This window comes from Narcine bancroftii, chromosome 7 (assembly GCF_036971445.1).
Source record: "Narcine bancroftii isolate sNarBan1 chromosome 7, sNarBan1.hap1, whole genome shotgun sequence".
NCBI lineage: Eukaryota > Metazoa > Chordata > Chondrichthyes > Torpediniformes > Narcinidae > Narcine > Narcine bancroftii.
This window is the reverse complement of record NC_091475.1, coordinates 82,554,914-82,575,576: the sequence shown is the minus strand read 5'-3', so window position 1 is coordinate 82,575,576 and position 20,663 is coordinate 82,554,914. Positions and strand designations below refer to the sequence as shown.

At 45.2% G+C, this 20,663-nt stretch overlaps 1 protein-coding gene across 17 annotated transcripts in view; it reads right to left on the bottom strand.

Moving 5' to 3' along the window:
- The window catches only part of dock9b (dedicator of cytokinesis 9b), a 346,813-nt gene that overhangs the window by 39,280 nt on the left and 286,870 nt on the right, over window positions 1-20,663 (bottom strand). For 15 of the 17 annotated variants that reach the window (XR_011341986.1, XM_069890523.1, XM_069890538.1 and 12 more), the window contains 5 exons: window positions 19,523-19,660; window positions 18,303-18,485; window positions 13,376-13,489; window positions 9,938-10,153; window positions 7,090-7,147 (listed from right to left, as the gene is read on the bottom strand). Coding sequence is in view for 15 of the 17 variants with exons in the window: in XM_069890523.1 (XP_069746624.1) it covers window positions 7,090-7,147; window positions 9,938-10,153; window positions 13,376-13,489; window positions 18,303-18,485; window positions 19,523-19,660 (709 nt within the window). In the remaining 2 variants the exon portion in view is untranslated. Of the gene's footprint in view, window positions 1-7,089; window positions 7,148-9,937; window positions 10,154-13,375; window positions 13,490-18,302; window positions 18,486-19,522; window positions 19,661-20,663 lie in introns of those variants that run through there. The other 2 variants (XM_069890535.1, XM_069890536.1) reach the window with 2 other exon arrangements.

Sequence of the window (20,663 nt, the reverse complement as noted above, 5' to 3'; positions counted from 1 at the left end):
TGGCTCGCGGCATACCTCCCTTTTGCTCATGTGTGAAGCTGAGCTTCCAACTGCCCCCCCCCCACCTTCATTCCCCTTCCCACTCTCACTGACCTCCTGCACTTCCCAACAAAGCCCGATGTAAGCCTGACAATATTCAATGGACCGTGTACAGAGGTCACACAGTGGATTCAATGATATCAGACAAGTCGCCTTTCAACCAGAAACTGTAATTTGATTTTCTCCCACAAGGGGCCACTGCCAAAGAGCTGTGACACGAAACATTGCCAACCATATATAATCTATGGATGCTGTGTGACCTGCTGAGTTTATAAATTGCACTCAACCCCCAGCAACTGCAAACTTTCATGCTTATCTTCATGTCATCCCATTGATGCTGTTCGATTCTCAAGTTCCTCCAGAAGATGGTTTTCTTATATTCCGAATTCCAGATCTAGTCTCCAAGTTGCCTTTCTCCAATAGCTGGTCACCTCTAACAAAAGTCATATTCCTGTCACCCACTCCTGCTGAGCATTGTCTGTCTTTATTTTTAAAACCTCTTCAGCCACATTCTTGTGGTATCCTCCAATGTGCTTGGTTTTCCATCTGATCTGGATGTTTTACATCACAGGCATTGAGTTGCTGCCACTTTCTGCATGGGTGGTACAGTAACCAATGATCCTACTACCAAAATCCCAGTTAAAACACACTACAACCTGAGACTGTTGGCTAAACTATGAAACGTCTCCGCCGAAACACAAGAACCAACTAAATAGAGGTATTTAAGTTGCCTGCGGGAAATTGTGCCTTGCTAACCTCACCCCATTGTTTCCCGTGGAGAGGCACAAAGCACGGGAGGATTTGGCTCTGACATTTAAGCCAATAATCCACACAATTCCATCTCTCAGCTGTCCACCCATCATCCAGAGGGTTGAAGAATATCAGGCACTCATCCTGGTACATTTTGAATGAGAAGAGGGTTTCTGTCCCACCACAATTTCAGACAGTGAGTGGCAGAACCCTTTATCCATCAATCAACATTTTAAATCCACACCATTGTTACTCCCCTCTGCTGAGGTTAACAGGTTTTCTTTGAACCTCAGCAAGGTTTCTCAACATCGTTTGCAAGCCTTCATTGCTGACCCCTAAAGGGGCACCCTTTGTTCAAATCATCTTGGTAGGCCATTGTGTGTCATTCAGGTTGCCCCATTGCAGGAAGGACAAGGAGGCTTTGGAAAGGGTACAAGTTGAAAGGAGTCACGTGATGGAGTAGTGGCCGGACGGTGAACTCCAGCCCTCTCCAGAAAAGTCGGGAAAAACAAAGGAAAACACAAAGGCACAGAAATAAAAGATACAGAAAAGTGAGTATAAAGGTGGAAAGAAGATGGCGACAAAAAAAGAAAAATCGAAAGCAACGGTAAGAAGAGAGGAAGAGAAGACAAAGGAGGAAAAAGGTGAAGGCCTTACCTGTCCGAAGAGGCCCGCTGCGGAGAGAGAAACCCGCTCCCCCAGGTCGGTAAATAATGGACTACAAAAATGGCTCGCAGAGCCGAGTAAAAGTGTGCAACCGCGCATGCGCGATACTTCGCGCATGCGCGATGCGAATGAAAAAAAAAACACCGACGGGAGGGGGGGACCAGCTGGGGAGTCGATCTCCACAGCCGGCAACGACAGCTGCAGAACACCTGCAGCAAGAAGAGAACACAGAAGACAATAGAAACAAGAAAGAAGAGGAGGAAAGGGCACCAAAGAAACAACAGATGGCCAACCCAGAGGAAGAGGAAGAGTACAGGGAAATAGAAGAAGAAAAGAAAGGCAAGGTAAAGGATATACTTTCTCTTATTAAAGGATACATGGAGTCATTTAAAGAATGGCAAACACAGGAATTTAAGGATTTAAGAAAAAGAATAAACAACACAGAAGAGAAAATAAATAAAATGGAGATGACCTTAACAGAAATGGGAAAGAAAATGGACAAGATGGAAGAGCGGGCAGTAGCAGCAGAAATGGAGGTAGACGACTTAAAAAAGAAATTGGAGAAATCTAATAAAAAAACTAAAGAGACACAAGAACTACTAGCTCAAAAAATAGATACAATGGAAAACCATAACAGAAGAAATAACATAAAGATAGTGGGCCTTAAGGAAGATGAAGAAGGCAAGAATATGAGGGAGTTTATAAAAGAGTGGATCCCTAAGACCCTAGGATGTCCAGAACTACAGCAAGAAATGGAAATAGAAAGGGCACATAGAGTATTGGCCTCTAAACCACAACCACAACAAAAACCAAGATCTATTGTAGTAAAATTCCTAAGATATACTACAAGAGAAAAGGTACTGGAGAAGACAATGGAAAAAGTAAGAGAGGGCAACAAACCACTGGAGTATAAAGGGCAAAAAATCTTCATTTATCCAGATATAAGTTTTGAACTCCTAAAGAAGAGAAAAGAGTTCAATACAGCAAAGGCGATTTTATGGAAGAAAGGGTATAAATTTATACTAAAGCATCCAGCGGTATTGAAAATATTTATTCCAGGACAACAAAACAGACTATTCTCGGATCCAGAAGAAGCACGAAAATTTGCAGAACAATTACAAAAATAGACTGAGGGAGGAAGACGGGTAATGAGAGTTAAAATGATCACGATTGATATGTATGTGGGTAAAGACAAAAATAGACTGAGGGATGAAGACAGGTAATGAGAGTAAAAATGATCACGATTGATATGTATGCGGGTAAAGAGGTATAAGAGTGAATAGAGACAATGTGCATACGTGAATGTATCTGTACTTAGAGGAAAATATAGATAGTATAGACAAGAATTAATAAGGGAAGGTAATGGAATAGAGAGAATAAGGAGGGAATTAAAAGAGTGACCTTTGTGACATATGAAAAGTGAAATCTTTTCTGGGGGAGGCGGGGTGGGGGGAAATAGCGGTCACTGCAAAATCAGTTGACGCTTGCGAGTGGATTCGCAAATCCAAATGGAGAGGGGAGATGTGGTTGTCCGACAAGGGATAAAGGACAACTCAGGAGGTGAAGGGGAGATTGGGGATAAATAAGATAGAAATAGGAGACTAAGGAAAATGTTGGATGTTGTAGGAATGTTGTCTTATAAAGAGTTGAAAATAAGAAAACAGAAATGGAAAAGGAGGAAAGGTAATGATGGAAAAACGGAAAGAGAAGATAAACAAAATATAAAAGGGCTACGCTGAACTATATGTCTTTAAATACTAATGGAATACATAACCAAATTAAAAGGAAGAAACGACTAAATTTAAATGAATAAATGTATTCCATTAGAAAAAATAACATATAGGTTAAGAAATAATATTGAAATATTCGAACAAGTATAGGAGCCTTACATTAAATACAATAGCGAAAACCTACCGGGGACAAACATTACCTAAGTTGATGGAAGGAGAAGGAAAGAAAAGAATGGACTCAGTAGAATTTCTGGTGTAATTTTGTTGAATGACAACATTGTCTGACTGGCTTAATGCAACCTAGATTGTATACCTAAAATGGATGAGAGGGGGGGTGGGAGGGTGGTTTGGGAGGAAAGGGGTGGGGGGGAGAAAAAGTCACTGTATATGTGTGAAAAAGAAATAGTGTATATCATGGCTAATGTGATTTATGGTGTGAAAAATAAAAAATTTAAAAAAAAAAGGAAAGGGTACAAGTTTACCAGGATATGGTCTGGATTAGAGGGTATTAAGTTATGGGAAGAGGTTCAACAAACTGAGGATGCTTTCCGCGGAGTGTCAGAGACTGAAGGGAGACCTGATAGGGGTTTATAAAATTATGAAAGGCATTGATCGGCTGGACAGTCAGAATCTTTTCCCAGGGAAATAAAAATGTAAAATAGTGAATGACAGAATTTAAAGGAGTATTTTTGTTAAAACACAGAGAGAGATGGTGCCTGGAATGGGGTGTTAGGAGTAGTGGTGGAAGCAGATACAATAGTAGCGTTTAAGAGGCTCATGACTGTGCAGGAAGGCATCTGGATCATCTACAGGCAGAAGATAGCTTAATCAGGCATTGTTTAGCACAGAATGATGGGCCGAAGGGCCTGTTCCTGGACTGTCCTGTTCTATGCTCCCTGTTGTACAAGCACAAATGTCTTGCTGATTCAAGAAGACTTATGGAGTCAATTGGCCCATCAGCCCAACTTGTCCATGCCAACGAAGTCTGCATTCTGGGCTCGTTCTTCTTGGTCCATAGTCTTCCCAGCCCTTCCACTATCTGTCCAAATGCCATTTGAATTAGTGATTGTACCCACTTCTGCAGCTTCCTCTGGCAGCTTGTTCCAGATACGGACCAACCTCTGAGTGAAAAAGTTGCTTCTCAGGCCTTTTTTGAATCTCTCCCCTCGCACCTGAAACCTACATTCCCTAGTTCGAGAATCAACTAGACTGGGGAAAAGACTGCAAACATTCACTTTATCCATGTCCCTCGTAATTTTATAAACTTCACCCCTCAGCCTCCTTCACTCAAGAGAATAAAGGCCCAGCCTAACCAACCACTCCCAGTGACTCAAGCCACCCCGTCTCAAGCAACATCTTGTGAATCTCCTCTGCACCTCTTCCAATATATTGACGTTCTTCCTACAACTGGACAACCAAAACTGAACACAGTATTCGACATGTAATCCCACCAATGCTTTGTACAGCTGAAGCACAAGGTCCCAACCTTTGCACACAATACCCTGCTCAATGAAGGCCACTGCCAAATGCCACCTTCACCACTCTATACACCTGAGCTGCTGCTTTCATGGAAAACTCTGCCATATGGAACCTGGGTCTCTCTTCCACAATTCTCTCTTGGAATATGCTTATACATACACGTATATTTAACTTCCTCCCTGACCCTTGCAGAGAACTGGTAGTGATGTTTAGGGGACAACACAAACCTCCTTATGTGCACGCAGATGGTATTTCTAAGGGTCCACAAAAAGAAGACAAAAAAAAGCCACATGCGGAGAGCCATGCAATGGTTACATTACTGGACTTACAGCTACAATTTTGGAACTCTTATCCATAGATACAAGTTTGAATCACCTATGATACCTGGCAAACCTAAAATTCAAACAATTAAATAAAAACTGCCATTGAGGAAGTGAAAAGCTCAAATAATAAACCATAAGCCTGTCGTAAAAGCTCACCTGCCTCACTGGTGCCCTGAAAGGGACATATTTAGGGTCCCTTACACAGTCTGTGAAGCTAGTCTCACAGATATTGGAAGACCAGACAGCAAGGAATCAGGGCCTTTGGCCAACCATTGTGCACAGATCCGAGTTTATTCTCCTCACATTCTCACCAACTCCCGCATCCCCAGCTTCAACCACCCGCCTACATATTTGGGCTTCTTTCTTTGGCTTGGCTTCGCGGACGAAGATTTATGGAGGGGGTAAAAAGTCCACGTCAGCTGCAGGCTCGTTTGTGGCTGACCAGTCCGATGCGGGACAGGCAGACACGATTGCAGCGGTTGCAAGGGAAAATTGGTTGGTTGGGGTTGGGTGTTGGGTTTTTCCTCCTTTGCCTTTTGTCAGTGAGGTGGGCTCTGCGGTCTTCTTCAAAGGAGGCTGCTGCCCGCCAAACTGTGAGGCGCCAAGATGCACGGTTTGAGGCGTTATCAGCCCACTGGCGGTGGTCAATGTGGCAGGCACCAAGAGATTTCTTTAGGCAGTCCTTGTACCTTTTCTTTGGTGCACCTCTGTCACGGTGGCCAGTGGAGAGCTCGCCATATAACACGATCTTGGGAAGGCGATGGTCCTCCATTCTGGAGACGTGACCCATCCAGCGCAGCTGGATCTTCAGCAGCGTGGACTCGATGCTGTCGACCTCTGCCATCTCGAGTACTTCGACGTTAGGGGTGTGAGCGCTCCAATGGATGTTGAGGATGGAGCGGAGACAACGCTGGTGGAAGCGTTCTAGGAGCCGTAGGTGGTGCCGGTAGAGGACCCATGATTCGGAGCCGAACAGGAGTGTGGGTATGACAACGGCTCTGTATACGCTTATCTTTGTGAGGTTTTTCAGTTGGTTGTTTTTCCAGACTCTTTTGTGTAGTCTTCCAAAGGCGCTATTTGCCTTGGCGAGTCTGTTGTCTATCTCATTGTCGATCCTTGCATCTGATGAAATGGTGCAGCCGAGATAGGTAAACTGGTTGACCGTTTTGAGTTTTGTGTGCCCGATGGAGATGTGGGGGGGCTGGTAGTCATGGTGGGGAGCTGGCTGATGGAGGACCTCAGTTTTCTTCAGGCTGACTTCCAGGCCAAACATTTTGGCAGTTTCCGCAAAGCAGGACGTCAAGCGCTGAAGAGCTGGCTCTGAATTTGGGCTACCTTACAGTTAATCTATCAATCTGCACATCCTTGGGATGTGGGAGCAAGATGGAGCAACTGGGGAGAATGTGGACACAGTGAGAACGTGCAAACTCCATGTAGCCAGTGCGCAAGGCCAGGATTGAACCCACATCTACCTGGTGCTGAGTCCCAGCCGCCTTCTCAGTTTGAGTTCAGGAAGCGCACTAAATGTTGCCTTCGAGAGCTATGTTCACATCCTGATGGCGAACAAGAGAAGGATGATGGACCAGGGTTACCAAGTGCGTGCGCTACCATTAATTATCCATTACTAAAGCAGTTTTCTTGCCGATGGTCATGGGAGCTTACTGTTTGAACAAACTGCTATTTTCTGCATTGTAACACTGCTTGCAGGACCCCACTACACCACAAAGGGGTCGTGCTCCTGGAAAATTATCCGCAACGCAACTTTCTGAAATGTAAACCCTTGATTAAAATTGACAAAGTTTGATTCTTCTTTCAGATGTTTTGTTTTTTTTCCCCTCTCAAGAAGAGCAAATTTTTATTCCGTTTCGCAATCATTTTGCCAGCTCTCTGAATCCCAGTGAGGTGAATGCCCGTTCCTCAAATAGCTGTAAAGCAAGGGGGTATGCCACACACTCTGTGGGGCAGTGAGGGGCTTTTGGCGTCCTGAGACCGTTAAATATGCAACGGAAGCACCTGCTTTTTCTTTCGATATGACAGGAGCATTCCCGACGCCAAAACCACAAGCCCGGGGCTTTTCAATGGAATGGAGGTGTCCACCTTACCTTTCCTTCTGAGATATTCAGTCACCAGAGCTGCCACATGGACGTAACACATGGCTGCCTGAAATGAAAGCAAAACAACAGCAACTAGCAGGCAGGAATTGCAATAAAGTTGAAAGAATTATAGAAGTCAGGGTTGAAAGTACGCCAGTCTATGCTGAAAGAAAGTAAGTGGAGAGACCAATCCCACAAGAAATTTTCACCCCCAAAACCAACAGAAGAGTAATAACTACAATTATATTTTGTGTGTGGGGGGGGAGGGGGTTGGTAACTTTCAGACAAGTTGGCTCAAGGTCTCAAACAGGTAATGTAACACCAACAATGACTCAGGGCATGGCATTTTCTTGCATCTGTCTGTGTTCATGAGTTCTAATCTTATTCATTGAGGTTCCAGCCTGATGCTCCAAAACATTTCTGTGGGGGGTGGGCTGCTGAATTGTCACTGGTGCTGTGTTTGGGGTGAGATGTTCAACTATTCTCCAGCTGAAAGGTCTTGTTACAAGAACAGGGCCTTTCCTGCTCCATCAACCTCGGAAAGGAAGGTTCTCGGCCTAGAGAAGGTTACAGCATGGAAGCAGGCTGTTGGCCAAAAGGGAATTCAAAACAGTGACCTGGAGTGAGTCAAGGACAGTGGAAGCAGAGAAACGAAATGTCTTTGTTCGTTGCCACGCGTGTGAAGGAATGGAGGCGGAGATTTTGAGAGACTGTTCCAGCAGCCATCATGTGGTGGGCTTGAATGAGTCAAATTCAGGGCCAGGGCACTGGAGTGTGTGCTCAGGCTGATGCTGGGGAATAAAGCTATAAAATCTTATAGCCTCAGACCAGAGCCAATGAGATTTGACACAGTATGGCCAGATGACCGTCAGCCAATGGGATCAATCCATAACAATTCATCTGAAGTGGTACAGTCATTCCCTGACTTGCAACCTATGTGACTTACATCCATCCACACATATGATGAAAAATTTGTTAAAAAAAATAAAATTTATGTGGTTTATGTTGTATTTTACAAACTATATCTCTGTTATAGGGCATGTAAGAGCCAAAATATGTGTACTTTGCTTGTTAGTCAGTGTCCCATGGGCCATAGGCTGGGCGCAGCCATCTTGATTCCTGTGTGCATGCGTGAGTCTTCGGTTGGCTCATGTGTGGTTCACATATTGGAAATCGGTTGGCGCATGCGCAAGAATTAAGGGTGTAAATTCATTATTGTCAGGGTGCTTAACTCTCCCACATGCGCCAACCGAACTCCAATACGCAAGCCCACCATGCATGTGCCAACTGGAGATTTGCGCATGTGGACAGGAATCAAGATGGCCACACCCAGCCTAGGACCCTGGGACATTGACTAACAAGTTAAGTGCATATTTTGGCTCTTACATGCCTTGTATCCCTGTTATAGTTTGTCAAATACAGCATAAACCATGTAAATTTTATGTTTTTTCTTTTTTTTTAAACAAATATACGCAACTCTAACATACATCCATTCCGAGATATGACCGATCCTTCGGTCTGAATTACGGTCTTAAATTGGGGAGTACCTGTAGCAGGCTGGTGAATTTGGCAGATAGAACAGTGACAATTCAGAGACTATCCATCGTGGAATTGACTTATTCCCTCATCGGATATGTAGAGATTTCACTGGGATCATGAGAAGTGCCTGGTCAATGAAGACTCCTGTTCCCTGGTGTTACATTTTCTATTCTTTGACTGCTTTGGGGAAAATCATAGAAATCTCTGGGTGTGGGAACAGATACTTAGTTTTGTCTGGCTTGCATGCTTGTTGTTGTATCAACATGCATTTTGAAAAGACAGAAGGCTGATTACAGGGTTAATGGTCAGTTACTTAAGAATGTGAATGAATAGAGGGACCTTGGGGTTCAAATCCATACATCCCGCAAGGTCGCTGCACAGGTTGATAGGATAGTGAAGAAGGCTTATAGGATGCTGGGCTTCATTACTAGGGGGATTGAGTTCAGGAGTAGAGGGGTCACGTTGCAACTCTTCAAATCTCTAGTGAGACCACACTTAAAGAGTATTATGTTTAGTTCTGTTCACCTCATTACAGGAAGGATGTGGAAGCCATGGAGAGGGTGCAGAGGAGATTTACCAAGATGGTACCTGGATTGGAAAACGTATGAGGCAAAGTTAACAGAGCTGGGACTTATCTCTTTGGACCGTAGAAGGATGAGAGGAGACTTAAATTTAGATCTTCAAGATTATGAGAGATATAGATGGAGTGGACAGCCAGCATCCGTTTCCCAGGACACAAATGGCAAACACCAGTGGACATACGTACAAAGTTAGGGAGGTACATTTGGGGGAGACATCAAGGTAATTTTTTTAAAATTTATTTTTTATCTATTTATTTATTTATTTATTTTTTTAAACACAGAGTTGTGGGTGCCTGGAATGCCTTGTCTGGGATGGTGGATGGAGGCCAAAAAATTAGGGGCATTTAAGAGGCTCTTAGACAGGCACATGGATGAAGGAAAAATAGGGGGTTACGGGGGAAGGTGGGTTGTGTACTTTTGTTTAGGGATATATGGGTGAATACAACATCAAGGGCTGAAGAGTCTGTACTTGCCCTATGTAGTCTTCTATAGGTATGAATTAGGTTAATACAGGTTCTCTCTGAGGGTAGAGAAGCAACAAGGCCTTCAATGCATTGAGCTTGTGGCAGCCATCAACCGCCCACTAATCCCACGATATCCCCCACTAGTCTCGCAGCTGTTTGTGGGAGCTTGTGACTCAAAAATCAGCTGCCTTGATTCCGGAACTCTGCCACACCTAGGAATGCAGACATTCAAAGCCACTTTCAGAAATGAAGTATCAATGCAGGTTAAATTACCTCAGAGAGATCACCATTTTTGACGTGAATTTTTGCCATGCTGTCCAGCCAGGTTTTCCTCAGTTCAGGAGTGCTGGCGTAAGACTTTGCCAGACTGTACTGAAGATCTACAAGCATTTCTGGATCATTTTCATGCTCCTTCATTTGTGCGGTGGCCATCAGAACTGTGCGAATGCGTTTGGTTAGGTCTTTCACTTCAGAAGGGAATCCTGTAGACTGATACCATGGCATCAAATGACCAGAAGGTTCCACACAACGAGCTCATTCAACCCCTACAGGATCTCTGGAGAGAAATTTATTCCCCTCATTGTTTTTAAACAAGCAAGTCTGCAGATGCTGAGGTTGAGTGACAAAGGGCCCAGGCTCAAAAATTACTTCCAATGGATGCTGCAAGACCTGCTGAGTTTTGTGCACCTTTGTGTATTGCACTCCCCCATTCTATCCTCATTGGTTTTCATATTAAGGGCAGCACAGTCAACACAGTTGGCACAACATTCTTACAGTGCCAGCGACCAAGATCAAATCCAGTGATGTCTGTAAAGAGTTCTCCCCATGACCTGCTTAGCTTTTCCCTGGGTGCTCTGGTTTCCTCCCACCCTCCAAAATATACGGGATTGATGTTAATTGGACATAATCAGGTGGCATATGGGTAAATAGAAGGAATCAACTTCTAATGCACTGTAAATAACTAAAAATTTTAAAATTATTTTCCACACAAGTGCCCATTCAATTTCCTTCTGATAGCCTCAACTAATTTCATTACCAACTCTGAGAATTCTAGACCATAACGAATAATTGTATTTAAAAAGTTCTCCAATAACTGCCAACTTCCCTTGCTTCAAGCAGATACCAAATATTGCCAAGTCCATTACAGGCTCTGACTTTCCATCCACTGCAGACATCTATGTAAGGCACTGGCTCAAGAAGGCAGCCAATGTCATAAAAGACCCTCACCAAACTAGGCCCCAATGTCTACAGACTTTCTTGATTTCCTCCAGAGGAAATTTAATGGATGAAGAGAAAAGGAAAAGGGAGAGGACCAGACTTCATGCATTGGTGGGTGGCAAGGAGGGGACAGGCTCCAAGTGTTGGTGTTTGACGAGGAGGGGAGAGGAGGATCAGACTCCATCTGTTGGTGAGTGACGAGGAGGCGAGGGGAGGACCAGGCTCCAAGTGTTGGTGAGTGACAAGGAGGGGACCAGACTCCAAGTGTTGGTGGGTGACGAGGAGGGGAGGACCAGACTCTAGCTGTTGGTGGGTGACAAGGAGGGGAGGGGAGGACCAGACTTTAGCTGTTGGTGGGTGACGACGAGGGGACCAGACTCCAAGAGTTGGTGGGTGACAAGGAAGGGACCAGACTCCAAGTGTTGGTGGGTGTCAAGGAGGGGATGGAAGGACTAGACTCTAGCTGTTGGTGGGTAATGACGAGGGGACCAGACTCCAAGTGTTGGTGGGTGACAAGGAAGGGACTAGAAGCCAAGTGTTGTCATGAGTTTAGACACTTCAACCTTTGACGCTCCAGAGAAAACAACCCAAGTATGTCCATCCTCTCCGTATAATTCACACCCCCTAACCATGCAACCGTCTGGTAAACTTCTATGCCCTTTCCAACACCTCCACATCCTTCCTGTAATGAGGTGACCAGAATTGCACAGTATTCCAATTGCAATCTCACCAGTTTTATAAAGCTACAACATGACCTGCTTATGTTTATACTCAGTGCTCTGCCCAATGAAGGGAACCATTCTTCCATACATCAGGGGTGGCCAAGTTCTTTGACATGTGATATGTGGCTCATGGAAACATGTTGGCTGGAGGAGAGACCAGCTCTCCCGAAGCCACCCCAAGAAACTCTGAATCCCTGCATCCAGACTGGGACAGTCACAGCCCAGGCTGCATGACCAGGAAAAGGAACAGCCCTTGCAGGGGAGTGGAGTGAGCAGTGCATGCCAGAATTGGGTTCTCCTCACTCAGGCTGGGCCACACCACAGCAGAGCACCACCAACATGGGGAATGCAGGCAAAGCTGAGGGTTCTCTGCAGGGTGTGGCTGCAGAGATCAGGAAGCTGGGGCTGGACCAGGAAGGATCCGATGAGGCATGGCCTAGCCCAAAGGTGGAGACTGTCCAGGTGCTCTGGCAAGGGAGAAGCAAGATGACAGATACAGGGAGGAAAGGCTGGAGGGGGTCACCGATGAGGCCGCATCCAGGCACCAAGCCAAGAGATAGTTGGACCTGGCAGCAGCAGTGAAGGTCCTATCAGTGGCCAAGGGAAAGCCCTGGCCTCACTGGATGTCAAGCCAGCTCCAGGTAGCGCGGAGGATAGACCGCTCTATACCCCAGCCTCCACTCCCATTAGCTGCTCCCCCCCCATCCCACCAGAGGGGAGCAGAGGGTGGGACAGGGAGCAGCAGAGCTGTGGGTCCTTTGGTCTCACCCTGCCACAGGAGGCAGTTTTGCATCAGGTCACTTCCCATATCATGGGCTCGGCTGAGAACGCTGCAAAGATGCAGGTATCTGCTGAGACCAGTGGCAGCAGCGTTCCCGAAGAGAACACATCAAAAGCAGGAACAGGAGTCATCAGCCATCCAGCCCGGTCCCACATTCAGTGAGATCACAGCTGATCTGGCCTTGGACCGGCTCCGCCTTTTCCTCCATAGCCAATAATTTCCCTACGATGCAAAAATCTATCTTACTATATCTTGAATATATTTAATGAAGCAGTCTCTACTGCTTCCTTGGTCAGCGATTTCCACAGAAAATCGGTCAAGATTTTGAAAATATTTGATATGTGTATGTGTACTTTTTGATCATTGAAACTTAAGACAAATCAGTTTAAAAATTACGTACATGAATAAGTATTATTTTATACATGGATTTCTTGATGTTGTAACAAAATATACAAGAGTAAAAATGTGTATGTAATATTTTTTATGTCTTGTGGCTCTCAACAATCTGAAGTTTATTGTATCTGGCTCTTACGTTAAGCAAATTTGGCTACCCCAGCCACACTCCTTTACCACCCTGTCTACTTGCTTGACCATTTCTATTCATCTGTGGATTTGGACCCTTCGATCCCTCTGCCCAACAATACTTTTAAGAGCCTTGCCAGTCACTGTATACATTCCCCTTAGATTTGACCTTCCAAAGAGTAACACTTCACACGTCCAGATTACACTCCATGGACACTGTCGGCGTAGATCTGGATGAGGTGCAGTTAATGGCAAGCAAAGGGCAAACGCGAGGAGCGAGCAGGAATGGCTCACAGGCAGCAGAGCAAGGATGAGCGAGCAGCGGGGAATGAATAGAGTGTGAAGTGGTGACAGCCGTGGGGTGGGGGGGTTGTAGAGAAGTGTGGGAGGGAGGGAGGGGGAGAGGACCAACAACCAGGTCCCAGGACCATTGGCTGTGGATGGAGTAATCAATGATAAACGGCTCACCTTCACAGCTCTGTCACTGTTGGCGCAGTTATTAATTATAGCAAGCGACTGTTGAAATCTTGTTCCTCCAATTCCAATTACATCAGCTATTAACTGGCTGACAGCAATGATCACCTGGCAGAAAGTAAAGAGCATCAGTTAGATTCCAAACAAGACACGTGCGCAGGTCCACATGGCACTAAGCACACAGCAAGAAACAAGGGACATGGTATTGGGCTGGTGATGGAACCGATGGTCCACTGGTGTTTCCTCCTGAGCCTCACCTTCAGAGCACTACTGGTAGAGCATTGAGCTGCTCTCTGGTGCCTCTCTGCAATGACAGGATTTGATCAAACTGCTGATTCAGGCAGATTGCTTTGTACGTATCAGCACGTGTTTTTAAGGTTAGTTACTTGCCTCAAATCCCAAGTGCAGCGAGAAGGGTTCTTCTGCGAGCACACTAACAGGCTATCTCTAACATTCATCCAGCTGGGTAAAAAGCACAATTTCAATAGAATTCTAATGAAACGGAAGATCAGTCAGCACCCAGCAAGGGTTCATTCAGGAGCATGACGGCTGTGGGGGACAAATTGTCTTTAAGCCTGCTGGGAGTATGATTTCACACTCTACTCCCCAATGATAAGAGGAAAAAGAGCACGAGTCCAGGGTGTGATGGGTCCAACAGTGAGTTGGCTGCCCTGCCTCGGCAGCCGGAGATGGGGATGAAGCCCGTGGAGGGGCGGGAAGTTGGCGTAATTTTCCGAGCTGCATTCACCATCTTCTGCAGCTTCTTCCAATCTTCAGCGGAGCAGCTCCTGCACTGCATCCAGTGGTATGTTTTTGATGAAATGGTGGGGGGCAAAAGAGACATGCTGAACTTCTTTCATCTTCTGAGAAAGTAGAGGCGCTGGTCTTATTTCTTGCCCATTGCATCAACTTTCTTGTCCCAGGACAGGTCACTGGAGTTATTTATTCCTACAAACCTGAAGCTATTGTACCTTGCAATGCGGACATGGCTGTGGACTCAGCACCTCTCCGGAAGACAATGTTAATCAACTTTGTCTTACTGATGCTGAGAGAGATGCTGTTAGCTTGATTCCATGCCCCTGGACTTGCAGTCTCTTTCCTGAAATCCATCTCATCATTATTTGGTACCCAGCCCACTTCTGTGGTGTCGTCAGTGACTTTGAAGATGAAGTTGGAATGGTATTCAGCTGTATCATCATGGGAGCAGAGATAGATTAGACAGAAACTGAGTGCACATCCTTCAGGAGCATCGGTGTTCAGTGTGATTCTGGAGATGTCGTTGCCCATCTGCACGAATTGCAGTCTGTTGAACAGGAAGTCAAGGGTCCAGTTGCAGATGGGAGCGCTGATGCCTAGATGCTGAAGTTTGAACTATGGTATTGAAGGAAAAGCTCTATCTAGTCCGTGAACAGTACTCAAACCATAAGACTCCTTGACATCCAGGTGTTCTTGTGCTGAGTGGAGAGCTTGGGAGACAACATCTGCTGTGGATCTGATTGGCTGATAGGCAAATTGAAGAGGGTCTAGGCTGGCTGGGTTGTTAGAGTCGCCAGCCTTTCAAAGCACTTCAAGATGGTGGACGTCAGAGTCATTTGGGCTCGTTATGCGTGGCAGAGGTTGTGGATCCATGGAGAGAGAAGACTGAAAAGATTGCCATGGAGAAAGGCAAAGAAAATCCATTTAAGCAGAATAGGACAGTGGAGGACAAGGGCTGAGATAAGATGCGTAAACTTCATTGTTTAGATGTTCATCATTTTGGACTGAACTGAGGAGAAATTTCTTCACTCAGGGTGGTGAAATTTTGTAATTCTGTAGAGGCTCAGTCTTTGAGTCTATTCCAGGCTGAGATATTTCGGTACATGGAGGATATGGGAATCTGGCAGGAACTGAGGCAGTAACTTGAGGAAATGAGTGGCCAACCTCAAACTCCTGAGTTCTGAGGCAAAACAAAGAGATGCTGGAGGAACAGAGGAGATAAAGATATATTAACGACGTTTCGAGTCTGAGGCCTTCCTCAGCAAAAAAGGACAGGTGTCTGTCATAAAGGTTGGGGGAGAAAGGGGAAGAATGGGAGGGGAAAGAGTGCGGACCAGCAGACAAAGATGCTAATTGGATACAATAGAGGAGAGGACAGGAAAGAGGAAAGGTGAGAATCAATTTTGGTTCTGTGAAAGGGGACAGAGGGAAAAAGAAGGGGGGGGGGAGAGAGAGAGAGAGAAAAACTGAGCTAAAGGAAAGGAGATATGGAGAAAGATGGTGGGGGTGGTTTTCTAACTGAAATCAGAGAAGTCAATATTAATGCCATCCGGTTGGAATATGGGGTGTTGTTCCTCCAATTTGTGGGTGGTATCTATGCGGCAGTGCATTAGGCCATGAACAGACATATCAGCAAGGGAATGAGGCAGAGCTTTGAAATAGGTGGCCACTGGGAGATCCACGCTTTTGCAGTAGACAGAACCGAGGTGTTCAACAAAGTGATCTCCCAACCTGTGTCCAGACTCTCCAAATTAGAGACCACAAGGGGAGCACTGGAAATAGGAGTACGAGTAGGGCATCTGGTCCATCAAGCCTGCTCTGTCATTCAATGAGATCATGGCTGATCTGATTATGGGCTCATCTCCACCTACCTGCATTTTTCCCATATCCCTTAATTCCCTTACTATGCAAAAATCTATCCAAACGTGTCTTAAACATACTTACTAAATGTGTCTCCACAGCTTCAATGGGCAGGGAATTCCACAGATTCACCACCCTCTGGGAAAAGAAGTTCCTCCTCGACTCCATACCAAATCTACAACCCTAAATTGTGAGGCTATGTCCCCTAGTTCTGGTCTCCCCTACCAATGGAAACAACTTGCCATCCTCTATCATATCTACGCCTTTCATGACTTTATATGTTTCTATAAGATCCCCTCTCATTCTTCTAAATTCCAGCGAGTTCAGTCCCAGACGACTCAATCTTAGTAGATGACCCCTGCAGATTCACAAGTGAAGTGTTACTTCACTTGAAAGGACTGTTGGGGACCCCGAATGATGGTGAGGGAGGAAGTGTGGGCACGTAAAGCATCTTCTGCAGTCACAGGGGTACATCCCAAGTGGGCGATTGGTGGGGAGGGAGGATTGGACGAAGGAGTCACAGAAGGTGCAGTCCCTGCAGAAGGTGGAGAGGGGAATATGTGTCTGGTGGTGGGATCTCTACATTGGAGAGACTGGACACACACTGGAAGGTCGCTTCATTGAGCACCTTGGGTCTGTCCACTACAATAGTATGGACCTCCCAGTGCCTGTTCATTTCAATTCCTCACCCCATTTATTTGCAGTCATGCCTATCCATGGTCTCATGCCCTGCCAGACTGAAACCACCCATAAATTGGAGGAACACCATCTCATTTTCTATCTTGGTACCCTCTAACCAGATGGCATTAACATCAACTTCTCCAGTTTCTGATAAAAACCCACTCCCACCATCCTTCCCCATGATACCTTTCCTTTAGCTGTCTCTCTCCCTTTTCCCTCTGTCCCCTTCCACAGTCAAAATCAATTCTCACCTCTCCTCTTATCATATCCAATTAACATCTGTTGTCTGTTGTTCTGTACACCTCCCCCTCCCATTCATTCCCTTTTTCCCCCCCCACCCTTAACACAGACACCTATCTCTTTTTTTGCTCATACCTTGAGTATGAACTCAGGCCTGAGATGTTGGCAAATACACCTTTAGCTCCTACGGCTGAATCCCTCCAGCATCTCTGTGTTTTGACTACAATCACAGCATCTGCAGACATTCATGTTTCACTCCTGTGTTCTGAGCCCAGTTTGAAGCGCTCGCTACCCCACCCCACCCGACTCATGACCCATCTCTCTAACTTAAGAGTAGGCCACATTAAGAGTATCGCCCATACTTCTGTTCACTTCATCACTGGAAGGTAGCAACAGAAAGAGGGGTAGTAATAGAGAGAATGCTGAGGAGATTCATCTGCATGTGGTCTGGAATGGAGACCTTAGTTTTATGGAAAGATGAGATAGGCTATCTTTATTCTCACTCGAGCAAGAGAGGCTGAGGGGTGACCTTGTAGAGGCTTATAAAATTATTAGGGGCAGATAGTAAGAATTACTTTTCTGGTAAATAGAGAGAGAAGGCTTAAGATGAAAAGGGGAAAAGTTAAAGGAGACCTGAGAGGTAGGTTTTCCACATGGGGGAGGGGGGGTCGTGAATATTGAGAACGATCTGTCACAGGAGAGGATACAATTGGTGATACAATATTGTCTTTTACCTAAAAAACAACTCCAATTTACATTTAATTACCAAGAAAGATGATAATGAATATAAGGCATCAATAAATATTCACAGTTACAGTAGATCCAGAAAAAAGTGCAGACAGGTCTTTTTATGGTGCTAGGGTGTTTAGGGTGGTATAGGGAAAGTTCAAGAGCCCGATAGCTGTTGGAATGAAACTGCTCACTGGAGGCGCTGGACTTCAGGCTTCTTTACCTTCTGCCTGATGGTGGCAGGGAGATGAGGTTGTGGCCAGGGTGATGGGGTTCCTTTATGCTGTTGGCTGCCTTCTTGATGCAGTGCCTTACATATATGTCTTCAATGGGCAGGAGGTCAAGGCCTGTCATGGACTTACCCAGGTTACTTCCTGCAGCCTCCTGCATCGCTGGCTGTGATACAACCAGCCAGCTTATTTACACGGTGCACCTGTAGAAGTTTGATAAGAGTATTTGATGACATGCCAAATCTCCTCAGACTTCTTGGAAAGTTAGAGGCTTTTAAAAATGTTTAAATATGGACATGTCAGTAGAAAGGAAAAGTTTAGAAAATGTGGGTCAATGGGATTAGAATAGATGCCCAGCATGGAGAAGGGCTGAATGGCCTATTCCCTGACAATGATCATTGCTCTGTCCTGTTCCCAACACTGACCTGCAGGTGAGTCCGGACAAAGGACCTCCTCCTTGTCCACTCGAAATTGTTCCTCATCAGGAAGTAGAGGAGCGTGGACGCGTCACCTCGGATGGTGCTCAACTTTGCATTGCAGTTCTTCAAGATCTCGTAGCACATTGCTGCGCACATGTCAGCCCTGCCTTCAAAGAACATGGAAGGGAACTGAAAAAGAGAGAACCTTTCTTCAGGATCTGGGGAAAATTGTGCCGAGATATAATGAAAATCGATTTGTGTGTGATCCAGGCAAGTCAGCTTACACAAAGCACAAGAGGTGGTGCACAAATGAAAAAAATGCAGGGCATAGTGCTAAAAAGTACAGTTAAATAGTGCAAGTCATTATCCTTTACTAATGTGGTCCTTTCAAGAACCTGTGAACAACAGGAAGGAAACTGTCCTTGAATCTGGAATGAGGGAGGTGTCCACCAATCAGCCACAGTCTCTACAAGCCAGCTCAGCCCCAATCTCGAAACTTTGGTTGGAGGCAAAGCAGAGGGTGAAGTTTTACCTTCTCTCTTAATGAACCTGAGGTTTCAAGCACCCCTGATACTCAGTAAACTATCAAATTATGAAAATCATTTTAAAAAATAAAAACTATTTATAAATCAGTTACTCAAAACATAGTCAAAATTAAAACAATTAAACTAAAAATAAAATAATTCCAAAAATTACAGTCCTCCCACCATTACTCGATCTCCATAGGCTGAGGTCATTCATTTAATCAGAGGGCCTTTAATCCGATGCCAGGTTGATGTCAATTAGGTGCTTTATGGTCAACATGGACTTGATGGGCTGAAGGGCTTCTTCCAGCTCTGCATATCTTTGTGACTCTGATTTCCAGGTCTGTGAAGACTGAATAGGATGGTGGTGATGGTTGGGGTGGAAATGGAATTCATTTGCATCCACCTATCACCTGCTGGCCCACACTCCTACCCCCCCCCAACCCCCACCTGCTTATCCAGATTTGGCCTGATCTTTGGCACACCTTAAGAAGGAGTCAGGCCTGAAACAGTGAGCGCTTATTGCTTTCCATGGATATTGCATGACAGAGTTTCTCCAGCACTTTGTGTGCTGCACCTCCAATCAGAACTCTAGAGGCAATGTTCAACCTGGTGAGATGGAGGGGCTGAATGGCCTCCTGGTGCAAAGCCAGCAGCGGTCACCATCCCAGCCCTCAGGTGGAGGCTGAGAGGAGATCATACCTTGTAGACCAGGTTCCGCAGAGCAGCGAATACAGACTTCAGTGCTGTCTCCGACTGATTGATCCTCACGAAGCAGAGGTGAACGTCGAAGACCTTCTTCATCAGGGGATTGTGTCCGTGATCAGCGAGCAGTTGCCCCTGGGGATGAAGGCAATAACATCATATTGTGACAGAGTATATAGATATGTTTTTGGGACATAAATTGGGAACTGTTTGTTAGAGTAGGTAACATACAAACACTTTAAAACAGATCTTATTTGAAATACTGGAGCTCTGCTAATGCTAGATATTTGACTCGACAGCTTTTGCAAGAGCTTTGGAGAGTGCCCAAGAGACTTCACTAATGGATTGTTGTTTACAAAAAGGCAACAGGTGAAAGATCTTGTCAGAACCACCTTCTGTCTGGAGTAGAGCTGTTATTCTAGGAGGGTCATGTGGGTTTGCAAGCAGAGAGAGTCAAACACGTTTTTTCTTTCTGTGTGTCAGAGAGAGAGAGAGAGAGAGAGAGAGAGAGAGAGAGAGAGAGAGAGAGAGAGAGAGAGAGAGAGAGTGTGAAATCACCTGCAGTGTTACAGCCAGCAACAGCAGCTGGAACTGGAACAGGACAAGCTGGCAAGCTTGTGGAAAACCCCATGTGGAAGATGGGTTGTAAGTGTTTGATTCATCCTGGTCAAAGCCCTTGTGGTTCATGCAAGAGGAGAAGACTGGCCGTCTAATGTTTCACTTGGAATAAGAGAAACAAAAAGGAACTCTGTGGTGACCTGAAAGAAAGAGGTTATCATCTGGAGAACCCTGAAGGGGGAAAATTTCATCAGCAAGACACTGAAGTGGCTGGGTGTCCATTAAACAACAAATCTCTCTCTGAAAACCGACAAGAACCTTCCTGAGCAGTAACCATGTACCTTTCAAGCACCAAAGCCTGGTAAATGTTATACATGTTAAATTCTGTGCACAGTATAAGAATTGCTTGCAACCAGTGAACTTGGAGGAATGAGAAGTAAGATTGGACTGTGAACCAAATAACTTTTCTGAACTTACTCACACATTACATTAAATAAGTCAATAGTGATAAGTTAAAGTGTGATTCTATTTTCACGTTTAAAGATGATTAAAAGCAACTTTTGTTTAAGTAATTATTTGT